This window comes from Nyctereutes procyonoides, unplaced genomic scaffold (genome assembly GCF_905146905.1).
Source record: "Nyctereutes procyonoides isolate TBG_1078 unplaced genomic scaffold, NYPRO_anot_genome, whole genome shotgun sequence".
Lineage (NCBI taxonomy): Eukaryota > Metazoa > Chordata > Mammalia > Carnivora > Canidae > Nyctereutes > Nyctereutes procyonoides.
In genome coordinates, this window is record NW_026575029.1 from 4,432,981 (window position 1) to 4,445,670 (window position 12,690).

Below are 12,690 nucleotides of genomic sequence, written 5' to 3' on the forward strand. Positions count from 1 at the left end.
GCAAACTATGGTCCATGGACCAAATCTAGCCTGCCCCGTGTTTGTACAACCCTGTGAGCGAAGAATGATCTTCACAATTTTATTTTTATTTTATTTTTAAAGATTTTATTTATTCATGAGAGACAGAGAGAGAGGCAGAGACACAGGCCGAGGGAGAAGCAGGCTCCGTGCAGGGAGCCCGATGTGGGACTCGATCCCAGGACCTCAGGATCATGCCCTGGGCCGAAGGCAGAGCCTCAACTGCTGAGCCACCCAGATGTCCCGATTTTCACATTTTTAAATGGTTGAAGTAAAATAAGAATATCTCATGATCAGGGAAAAGGATTCAAATTTCCGTACTCATAAAGTTTTATTGTAATACAGCTGTGTTTATTCTTTCTGCCTTGTCACCATCTGCTGTCGGACTGTAACGGCTGAGTTGAGTAGTTAGAACAGACGCAAAGCCTAGGACATTTACTCCTGGTCCCTTAGAGTAAAGGTTGCCAGTTCCTCCCTTCATTTGTCAAAGGGGGTCTGTGTCCCTCTGACCGTCCCCCCAGAAGTTGTTAAGGATCACTTCTTTAGGCAGCAGTGACAGCAGTGACACGGGAGAGCTCGGCTCTTGTCTCACGGAGTCGAAGACTGAATCTCGCCGACAGCAGAGAGCCAAGTGATTGAGGTTTATTAAGCAGAGTTACAGAGAACGCGCTAAAAAGTGAGAGGGGTCCCGTCCCGCCAGGGTTGGGATTTAGAGCTTTAATGGTCTGTTTTTTATAGGAAACTGCCCAGGGAACTTGGTAAATGTCTTGTCGGTGTAGGTGGATTTGTGAATATCATGTCTATATTTAAAACAAACCTGGTGGACTTGTAACAAACAAGATGTTTTTTGGTAAATATGAGCACAGAGTGTTCCTTCTCCCGGGTTAATATTTTCTCAACATTTCTCTGCATCTGGGGCTTCTGTGATTACTTAGTAGCCATTCAAGAGGGATACTCCCTAACCTTTGGGAGCTAGGGAGCCAGGTGTGGTTTTTTTTTTTTTTTTTTTTTTTTTTCCTTTCTGATTTTACTGTCTTATCTCTGTTTTCTTAAGATGGGTAGGAGCCTGACTCTGGGGCTTTTCCCTTATCTTTCCCTGCCTAGCCCCATCCGCCCCTCTTTTGTTCCTACGTCAGGATTATCCTTGCTAACTAAATCAGCTTCGTACTGTTCCTTTTTGCGATAGCCAATTCAAGGACTTTGACTTTATTTGCCTTTAGAAAACTGGCCCAAAGCAGAAACCCACTGATGTGTTTGATTTTCCGGATAATTCTGGTGTCTTCAGCATCAGCAGGCTGGGTGAAAACGAGAAGGATGACGAACCTTATGACATCTTTGGTTAGTATTTTAAATCCTCATCCTAAAAGCTTTTGTCCCATTACTAATAAAAATACGGGAATATCTCCACATATAAAAATCTGTTGTCTGCATGTGACTGTAGTGTTCCGGGTAGTACTTGGTATTTTGGCTTAATTTTTCCCGCTTATAGTTACATTGAACTAAGAACTCTTATTAAACATGTATCAAGGTAGAACTCTTCTAATAGCTTTTGTCCACAAGCCAGTCCTGTTGGACACCTGTTCTAGTGCTCTGTTAACAAGAAGGATATGAACTCTGTTTCTCACTGCATACCACCAATAGAGTCCTTCAGTAAGGGGCTTTAATTTAGGGAGAAGAGGGGCATTTTTCCCTTTTTTTTAATACACTGAGGCAGAGGTTCCTTCAGGAGAGCGCAAGGAGAGTTTCACTTGGGTTCCTCCGAGCGTAAAGAAAACAGGGCTGCGACCCGGTTGACCAGGTGTATGTGAGTTGTCCAAATGGGACCACTTCTGTCTGTGTCACTGGTCACTCCAGAGACCAAAAATGAACAGAACGTGCCAGGTGCCCCCACATTTAGATCAGCAGTGATCAGATATTTTTGGTGGAATAAGTTTTAAGGGCAATTTTGAACACCTGTAACCTCTCACACATTTTTAATTCAGGGTCTAATATTTTCTAATCCAATCTTCTGTTAATAAAAGAATATTGTTTTATAAGATGAAAAGTAATCATTACCAGAATACATCTTTTGTTATGGCTTGATTAAAATGTTTTAATTACTTAAGGGAAATTTAAATGTAAAAGATTGAATTCAAAAGAAACCATGTAACTTTTTACTTTTATATCTTATTTATTTATTTTTTTTAGAGAGGGAGTAGTGGGGGAGAGGGAGAGAGAGTCTTCAGCAGGCTCCACACCCAGCATGGGGCTTGATCTTACAACCCTGAGATCATGACCTGAGCTGAAATCATGAGTCAGATGCTTAACCGACTGAGCCACCTGGTTACCCCCACATAATTTTTTTAATTGGGATGTAGTTCAATTATCAAAAATTTCCCTATATTCAAGTGTATAATTCAATAGTACTGTCATGTGGTCACAGAATTGTACAGCCATCACCATTTGTGTATTCCAGAAACTTCTAGTCACCTCAGCAAGGAACTCTGTATCCATTAACAATCACTCCCTACCACTCCTCCCCTCCAGCCTCTGGCAACCATACACCTACTTCCTGACTCTTGGTGTGCCTGTTGTATAAATGGAGTCATACACTCTTCATTTGTGACTCACTTCTTTCATTCAACATAGTGTTTTCAAGGCCTGTCTGTATTGTAGTGAGTGTCAGTACGTCATTCCTAAAAATGTTCTATTTATTTATTTAAAAGATTTTATTTATTTACTCATGAGAGACACAGGCAGAGGGAGAAGCAAGCTCCCTGCGGGGAGCCTGATGTGGCACTCGATCCCAATACTCTGGGATCACACCCTGAGCCACCCAGGCCCCCCTCCTGAAAATGTTTTAGCTCAATAATCTGTTGTTGAATATACCTCATTTTGTTCTCCATTCATCAGTTGATGTCTACTTTGGTTGTTTCCACTTTGGGGCCGGTGTGAGTGAACCACCCCCCACCCAGCAATGCATGAGGTTCCTGTTTCCTCGCAGCTTGGTCAGCTCTTGTAATCACCTGACTTTTTGATTCTGGCCATGAGTTTGAAGTGGATTCTCAATTGTGTTTGTGTGATAACATATACATAACCATAAAATTAACCATTTTGACCATTTTTAAAAGTATAGTTCTGTGGTATCAGTACATTCACACTGTTGTGCAGCTGCCCTCACCACCCACATCCACAACCTTCCCATTTCCCCCCAACTGAGAGTCTGTGCCCGTTAGACAATAGCTCTTTGTTCTTCACACCCCCCAGCTCAACTTTTTCTAGAACCTTAACTACTCTAGTGAGATACTTATATGAGAGGATCCCTCCAGTATTTTTCTAGTCGTGTCTTTTTTTATCACTTAGCAGTATGTCTTTAGAGTTCATCCTTGTTATAGCAAGTGTCTGAATTTACTTTTGAAAAGTGAATAATATTCCATCCTCTGTGTATATCTGTTTATGTGTCAATGGACACTGCTTCTACCTTTTGATGATGGTGAGTAATGCTGCCGTAAACACGGACACACCAACATCTGAGTCCCTGCTTTCACTTCTTCGGGGTCCATATACAGAAGTAGAGTTGTTGGATCATATGTGCACTTTTTTGAGGCCTTGCCATGCCATTTCCCACAGAGGCTGCAACATTTGTGTGACGTTTCCATTAGCAATACACATGGGTTCCAGTTTCTCCACATCCTCACTTGGTTTTCCTGTTTTTGTTTTTGTTGTTTTTTTTTTTCTTTTGTTTTGGTTTTTTTTGATGATAGCCAGCCCAATGAATGTGAAATGGTACTTCATTGTGGTTTTGAATTGTATTTCCCCAGTGGCTAATGATGTCAAACATCCTTTTGTGTGCTTATGGGCCATTTATGTATCTTTTAGGAGCTATCTATTCAGATCATGTATCTATTTTTAAATTGAATTATATATCTTATTAAAATTGGGTTCTTGGGATGCCTGGGTAGCTCAGCGGTTGAGTGTCTGCTTTTGGCTCAGGGTGTGTGATCCCAGGTCCAAGAATCAAGTCTCACTTTGGGTGCCCTGCGAGGAGCCTGCTTCTCTCTGTCTCTCATGAATGAATAGATCAAATCTTAAATAAAATTGGGTTTTCTCTGTATATGAGAGTCTGGTTTGGATGACTGGTTACACATGGATTTTCAGGATTGGTTTCCTTCTCTTTTATTCTTTGTTATTTGCAGTAGTAAATAAATCCCTTTGCCTAGTTGAGGGCACCACAGAGCCATTAGCTTAAAAATCAGGCATTGATAGGTTCATTGCTTAAGCAGCTGTTATTTGCACACATGTGTTTTAAATCTACACGCCATGCTAAAATTCGAGCCTGAACAAATGGTAGCTTGGCGGCCAGGAACAGCAGTTGCCTGGCCACCCCCTCCCTCCTCTAAGCTCTCCCAGCATGCAGGCAGCTGGCCCTGGCCCTGGGGTGCTGAGGTCCCCTTTGACCCGAGCAGGTATGAGAGTGTTCTTTATCCTGAGTCCTGTGTCTTTCCCAGCAGTGTTCTCTTAAGTAGAGCCGTGATGTGATGCTCCATCAGGTGGGGACAGAGAATGTCAGCCTCCCTATTTAGATTTCTTTTAGCTCATTAAAAAAATTTCCATATAGTACATAAGTACAGTAATACAGGTCATAACTGTTAAGTGTTCACATATTTACTAGTGAAACGGTATAAATTTCTCATTGTTGAGGTGCGAGCTCAAAAACATTTGGGAGGTAAGTAGCCTCTGTAATCGTTAGGAATTAAAACCGAGGGGATCCCTGGGTGGCTTGGCGGTTTAGTGCCTGCCTTTGGCCCAGGGCGCAATCCTGGAGTCCCGGGATCAAATCCCACGTCGGGCTCCCTACATGGAGCCTGCTTCTCCCTCATCCTATGTCTCTGCCTCTCTCTCTCTCTCTCTCTCTCTCTCTCTCTCTCTCTGTCTATCATGAGTAAATAAAACATTTAAAAAAAAAAAAGAAAGGAATTAAATCTGAGATTGCCATTGAAAAGAACAAATGTAAATACTGCCCAAGCTGCCAGCTTTTAAAGTTGTACTTAAAAAAAAAAAATCTTTCATAGATCCTCCTTTACACAGCACTGCTATCTACGCTGATGAAGAAGAATTCTCCAGACACTGCGGGTCATCCAGCCCTTTGAATTCTCAAGGAAAAGAAGCAAAGAAAAGGTATGGTTATATTTTAAGCTGTCACTTATTGGTGGCCAGTTGGATTTCTGAGAAGCTCTTTAAATAGAAGCTTATAAAACTAAAGCTTTTTAAAGATCTTTGGAGCCAACTTAGGTTTTTTTTTCCTCCAGAGAACTGTACAGAAAAACTTGTTTTCAAAAATTAACATTATATATAATAACTAATTATAGGTATGAGTTTCTAGAAAAAAAAAAACAGTCCTAAGGATGTAATTACAGCAGGATGACCATAGTTTGTACTGTGTTGTGTGTTGAAAGTTGCTAAGAGAGTAGATCTTAACAGTTCTCGTCACAAGAAAAACAAATTTTGTAGGTCCGTCTGGTGATGTTAAAGATTTCTTGTGGAGATCATTTTGCAGTATATACAGGTAGCAGAGCATTATGTTGTACACTTGAGACTAACGTGTCAATTATACCTCAATTATAAAAGTCCAATTTAGTCTAAAAAGCCCTGTAGTAATTTTAATTGACAACTGATTATTCTGGAAAACATGCCTGTGAAGGTGGTTTAGCTTTGAGTTAAAACAGGGAGGGAGGGAGAAGCTTTTGTTTTTTAAGTTTTTATGTTAATTGCAGTCACCGGGGTCTCTTCACAAGTGCACTACGTAATCCCACCGCCTACTTCTTCCGTCCTGGCACTGCCCCCCTTTCTGGTGACCGTCAATTTGTTCTGTGTATTTGGGAGTGTTTCTTGGTTTGCCTCTCGCTCTTTTTTTTTTTTCTTTGCTCCTTTGTTTTGTTTCTTAAATTCCAAATATGAACAGAATCATATGGTATTTGTCTTTCTCTAACTGACTTCACTTAGCATAATACTCTCTAGCTCCATCCATGTCATTGCAAATGGCAAGTTTCCATTCCTTTCGATGGCTAACATTCTGTTGTGTTTGTGTGTGTGTGTGTATACACACACATATGTGTATATTCATGTACACACATGAAATGTGTACATGTATACACTTGAATATATATGCACTTGAAATGTCTATTCAAGTTTTCTCCCCATTTTTTAATTGGATCATTTGGTTTTTGGGTGTTGAGTTTTATAAGTTTTTTTTTTTTAATTTAAGAAATAAATGTTTTTTAAAGGTTTTATTTGTTAGCACGAGCAAGGGGAGAGGGAGAGGGAGAAGCCGGCTCCCCGCTGAGCAGGGCGTTTGATGTGGGGCTTGATCCCAGGACCCTGGGATCATGACTCAAGCCAAAGGCAGACAATTAACCAACTGAACCACCCAGGCACCCCTCATAAGTTCTTTATATGTTTTAGATATTAACCCTTTATCATATATGTCATTTGCAAATATCTTCTCCCATTCCAAAGGTTGACTTTTAATTTTGTTGATTTGTTTCCTTTGCTGTGCAGAAGCTTTTCATCTTGATAAAGTCCCAATAGTTTATTTTTGCTTTTGTTTCCCTTGCTGCAGGAGATGTACCTAGTAAGGAGTTGCTATGGCCACTGTTAAAGAAGTTACTCCCTGTGTTGTTCTTTAGAATTTTTATGGCTTCAGGTCTTCTTTAGAATTTTGATGGCTTCAAGTCTCACATTTAGGTCTTTCATCCATTTTGAATTCATTTTGGTGTATGGTGTTAGAAAATGGTCCAATTTCATTCTTTTGCATGTTAGCTGTCTGGTTTTTCCAACACCATTTTTTGAGGAGACTATCCTTTTCCCATTGGATATTCTTTCCTGGTTTGTCAAAGATTAATTGATCATATAATTATGGGTTTATTTCTGGGTTTTCTGTTCTGTTCTGTGGAGCTGTGTATTTGTTTTTGTGCCAGTACCATACTGTTTAGATGACTACAGCTTTGTTCTAGAACTTGAAGCCCGGAATTGTGATGTTTCTAGCTTTGCTTTCCTTTTTCGAGATTGCTTTGACTATTCAAGTTCTTTGGGGTTCGTACAAATTTTAAGATTGCTTTTTCTAGTTCTGTGAAAACTGCTCTTGGTATTTTGATTGGGACTGCATTAAATGTGTAGATTGCTCTGGGTAGTATAGACATTTTAACAATATGTGTTCTTCCAATCAATGAGCTTGGAATGTTTTTCCATTCATCTTCAATTTCTTTCATCAGTGTTTTATAGTTTTTAGAGCACAGGTCTTCCACTTTTTTGGTTAGGTTTATTCCTAGGTATCTTATTATTTTTGGTGCAACTCTAAACGGAATTGATTCCTTAATTTCTCTTTCTGCTGCTTCATTCTTGGTATATAGAAATGCAAGGTACAGATTGCTGCACCTTGACTTTGTATCCTGTGACTTTATTGAATTTATCAGTTCTAGCAGTTTTTTGGTGGAGTCTTTAAGGTTTTCTACATATAGTATCATGTCATCTGCAAATGGTGAAAGCTTTACTTCTTCCTTACCAATTTGGATTTCTTTGTTTCTTCTTCTTGTCTGATTGCTGTGGCTCAGACTTCCAGTACTGTGTTGAATGAAAGCTGTGAGAATGGACATCCTTTTCTTGTTTCTGATTTTAGGGCAGAAGCTCTCAGTGTTTCCCCATTAAGGACCATGTTAGCTGTGAGTTTTTCATATATGGCCTTTGTTATGTTGAGCTATATTCCCTCTAAACCCAGTTTGTTGAGGGTTTTTATCATGACTGGATGTTGTACTTTGTCAAATGCTTTTTCTGCATCTATTGAAGTGATCACGTGGTTCTTTTCCTTTCTCTTATTGACATGAGGTATCACCTTGATTGATTTGCAGATACTGAATCACCCTTGGAACCCAGGCATAAATCCCACTTGATTGTGGTGAATGATTTTTTTTTTTAATGTGCTATTGGATTCGGTTTGCAGTACTTTGTTGAGGATTTTCATCAGCAATATCAGCCTGTAGTTTTCTTTTTTTGTAGTGTCTTTATCTGGCTCTGGTATTATATTAGGGTTGTGGTGGCCTCAAAGAATGAATTTGAAAGTTTTCCTTCCATTTCTGTTTTTTTGGAATAGTTTAAAAAGAGCATGATTCTATGAATTTGCCTATTTTAGATACTTCATTTGCCTAGAACACCACTAGGCACCTGGTAGGTGTTCAATGAATGTTTGAATTCATTCTTGCAGTGTAAGTGTAGTGCATGGTTAAGGTGACTGACCCACAACCTGGTGTGTGTTGTGCTGGTTCAGATCCTTGCTATGCCACTTCTAAAGTATTTGACCTTGGACAAGACCTTTCACTTCCAAATTCCTTCATCTGGAAAGTGAAATAATAATATAGTCTATATTATATGATTCTTTTAAGATAAATTGATCTTAAGTTCTTAAAACTAAAACTGGTTTGGCACACAGTAACCTTTCAAATGATAACTTTCTAGTATTTGTATTTCTCAGCATTCGTTGAGCACCAACTACATACCAGGCACTGTGTTAGGCTTTGGATGGATGTACAATAATAACTGAGAATGGACATAATCCTTTTCCTCCTGAAGCTTATGGAGCTGTAGACATTAATGAAGAATCCTTGATGAACCTTGTGGGGAAGGGTGTTGACACTGTAATGGGAATTAGGTGGGTGGAGTGAAGTGAGGAACAAACATTCTGTGCAGATGAATGGCAGGCAAAGGGGAACTGCGATGGGAGGGACAGAGGGAGTCTGTGGGACTGGAAGGAGTCTGTGGAATGCTCAGTAAATAGACTGAAGAGGGGAGCACACTGCAAGGTGGTTATCCTTTGTCATGATTGGTAGAGACTGCTAGCTGCCTCCCCCAGGGCGTTCCCCTTCTTAGTGATAGGGTGTTCAGTTCTCGGAATGAAGAAAGCACTTCCTGGTTTCTCCTGCAGCTAAAGTGTCTTTACATCACGGCCAAAGAAGCATCTGCAGCTTCTCTAAGTGTCTTCATCGGGAAGATTCTTTGCTCCTTCCTTCTTCCTTATGGTGGGAATGGGGTGTGACAGTGGAAGCTTGAGCAGCCAGTGTGGACCATGAGGCGGTGTCCTGAGAAAGTGGAGCAGTAAGATGGATGCAATCTGGGTCTCTGGTCGTGGTGGGATTGTGCAAATTTCCATGAATTATCTCTCAAGTTTTATTGAGAGGGAAATAAAGTGTCTTGTTTAAACCATTTGGGAGGTGTGTTGTCTACTATCTGTAGCCACACCTAACCCCATCTTTTATACCTGGTAAGGAGTTTTGTCATTAAGCTCCGCAGTTAGAGAATTTTAAGCAAGAGTGGTGTGGCCTGGTCTGCATTTAAAAACTATCCCTCTGACTGCTGTGTGGAAAATGGATTTGAGAGAGACAGGGGTGGGCTGGAGAAGACCAGTTTGGAGGCTGTTTCAGTAGCCTAAGGCCGGGAGGACGAGGGTGATTGTGACAGAGAGGGAAAAGCGAAGGAGTTTAAGAAATAGGACGTTAATCAGTGGGCGTAGTGATGGGGGTTGGCTCCAGGAGGCTGGGGAGGAGCCGCGGTCAGACTACCCCGGCTTTCTGCTTTGTATGCAAGGGTCAGTGATCCTGCCTGGGACCAAGCTGGGGTTGCTAGAAGACTGAGTAACCCTGGTCATCATGAGGCGATGGTGAGCATGGTGCAGAGATGTCAGGGTCCAGGGTTGTGTACTTGGGTCAGGAGCCCCGAGGGAGAGGCCTGAGCTGGAGTTCAGGCTGAAGTTTGGCTCTCAGTGGTAGGGCGCTGGGGGCACTGGGAGAGCTTGCGGGGAGGCTGCAGCCTGGGAGCAGCAAGGCCCGGACAGGGGCAGGGGCAGGGGCACCGCTTGCAGACCCACCTGTGCAGGAGGGGGTAGGAGCTTGCAAAGGAGAGGAGAAAGGGAGCTCGGAGTGCAGGGAGGAAGCTAGGCCCGTGTGCAGCAGAGGGAGAGGGAGTGCGTGTGCCTGTGCGCTGGGGGTTGGGCAGGAAGGTCTGATGCTAGTGAGGGAAGGGCCGGGTGTGTGTATGTATTTAACCACGTGGACGTTCTTGGCCATCTTGGGTTTGAGGGCGTGAGAAGCCCAAACAAGAGACGTTATTTGGGTAAGCTCGGGTCTGTATGTGGGTGTAGAGGCTGCACTGGGGAGAGATGATCCCAGGACTCAGGGAGGCTCTAGCATCTAGGCCCCAGCTCCTCCCCAGGGACCTCTGGGTCTTTGCTCTTCGCCTCTCAGCCTCTTGACGTGCCCCGTCCTGCAGCTCTCCTCGCCCCCCCCCCCCGCCCCCAGTACTGCTCTCCTGGCCTTACCTAGATGGCACTGCCCCCCGAGGCTGGTGGTCTTGCCCAGCCTTTCTTCGGGGCCTGCCATGTCCTGCAGACTGGCCTTAGGCCCCCAGATGCCCAGGGGCAGCCTGGATTCGGCAAAACCAAGCTGCATCCTTTTCTGTCTCACCCGGTGTCAGCAAGCTCCTGTGGTGTCCTTAGCTTAGGGGTCCTGCTGTCACCTGGGAGGGGTTCCTGGTCTGTTCTCAGTCCAGTCTGATTTGCCGGCCTGTGGCGACCTGGAGAGTCCACGTTTTTCTCTCCATACCCCTGCCATGGCCCAGGCCCTGCTCCTCCCACCAGGATTGCTGCAGCAGCACCCACCTGCTGGCCCTTGTCTCTCGGATGGCTCTCTCCCACTGGCCCATGCACCACCCCCCCGCCCCCCAGGCCGATCTTCCCGAACTGCTGGTCTGCTCTCTGTACTATGCCTGCCACCTTCCACAGGTTCCCCGTGATCTGGGTGCATGGAGAAAGCCTGTGCCAGTCCCCGTAAGTACACTGAGGCAGAATTAGAATGGAAGAGGCTTATTAGTAGATATTTCCATGAAAGTTGAAGGTGCAAGAGTCGGGACAGGGCAGAGATGGCCTCAGAGTGTGGTGGGGCTGACCCACAGGCAGCTGCGCAGCAGAGTGTGCTGGATCCTGGAGCCCTGTGTGGGCAGCAATAGCCAGGCCCTGTCCACTCTTCAGCCTTCCTACTAGACACTGAACCTAAAGGAAGGTGCCTCATTTTTTTTTTTTTTAGATTTTATTTATTGATTGATGAGAGACAGAGAGAGGCAGAGACACAGGCAGAGGGAGAAGCAGGCTCCATGCAGGGACCCTGATGCAGGACTCGATCCCAGGACTTCAGGATCACGCTCTGGGCTGAAGGCAGCCGCTAAACCGCTGAGCCACCCAGGAATCCCCGGTGCCTCATTTTTTAAAGTAATTTTATTCACTGTACTTTGCATTTTGAAGTTGCTGCTAGGTGAATGTTGAATTGAATGAAAAAATGAGCTCCCATCAGAAGGTTTTTTTGTTTTTTCCTTTTCGAAGGAAAAAAGAAAGTCTTCCCTTTTATATCTCCTAATGATGGGCCTAGTGTCTGGAGATGAGCCTTTAGTTGAAATGATGGCCCCTGTGTACCTGTGTACCTGGGCCTGGTAACTCCGGGAGGGTGCAGTTCCGGGCGTGACCGCAAGGGGGTGCAGTAATGAGACACCTGCTTGCCCGGCAAGAATAACCTGGTGCGGCCTGGGCCCAGGAAGGTGGGACATGACCCCTAAACCTGGGAAGGAGGCAGGCCCGCCCTGGACCAGTGAGAAATCTCCTCATTAAATCGAGCTTGTCTTAATAGTGGATGAGCAACTTCTACGAGACCCGTGAAAGCAATGAAATAAGAGCAAGACACTGATGGTTTGTTCTTTGGTCCAGGTCCCACACTTACGAAGTGGAAGAAGGTGAAAATGTGTCTATAGAAGTGAGTGCAAAAAAGGTATGTAGGAGTGTTCTCTCTCCTATCATGCAACATATTTCTTTTCCTATTTCAAATGGATGCAAGTAGAGAAAATGCGCTGTAACCATATTTTACATTGAGAAGGAATATGACATTTTAGCAGATAGTTTTATCATAAAAAGGGAAATATATATTCATATCTTAAGTCCTTAAATCTCTCTGTCGAGAGATTATTATAGTGTTCGTGTCGTCTGTTTAGACCGTGATCGACAAAGGCAGAGCGGGCTGAGGGGAGCGTTTATCTGGAACTCTTTTTTTGTTGTTGTTGTTGTTGTGTTTAACATCTGGAGCTCTTGGGTCTGCGTTACCCCGCACCTCGCTCATCTCGTTGCCCCCTTCCTATTATGTTCAAGCTGGAAGGTGGGAAACGAGAAATTCAGACTCTGCTAGGCTCTCCACTATCACAGTAGAGGTGGTAACAAGCGCTTGTATTTTCCGACCCAATCATGCTGCTAACCTTGCCACAGCCAAGAAGAAAAGTCAAGCCCATTAGCGATGAATCTGAAAGCACCGAAGAAGCTGTCATCAGAAGGAAAGTTAAACCAGCAGAGAAAATAAGGACCCGACAACAGGAACCTGTTCCAGATGCACCGTGTAGGCCTTCAGAACTTCCAGAGGAACCAGCCGAGTCGGTCACTCCTGAAAACATAGGACCCCTGAGCGCCAAGTCCGTTGTTGAAAAAGGGACAGATCCCAGTCAGTTGGTAAGAGAGGGTCTGCTGTCCCCTGGGAGGAAATCACCTGCGATTCCATCACATGGAAAGAGCCACCCTGTCCTTGGCCTAGGCTCCTCAGCGCCTCACCTGCACTTTGC

The 12,690-nt window shown here is 43.7% G+C and overlaps 1 protein-coding gene across 1 annotated transcript in view; it reads left to right on the forward strand.

Annotated features, from left to right (window-relative positions):
- CENPU (centromere protein U) overlaps positions 1–12,690 on the forward strand; it is a 39,718-nt gene that overhangs the window by 5,351 nt on the left and 21,677 nt on the right. The window contains exons 3-6 of the mRNA XM_055315670.1: positions 1,239–1,356; positions 5,070–5,175; positions 11,795–11,855; positions 12,344–12,580. Coding sequence (XP_055171645.1) covers positions 1,239–1,356; positions 5,070–5,175; positions 11,795–11,855; positions 12,344–12,580 — 522 coding nt within the window. The remainder of the gene's footprint in view (positions 1–1,238; positions 1,357–5,069; positions 5,176–11,794; positions 11,856–12,343; positions 12,581–12,690) is intronic.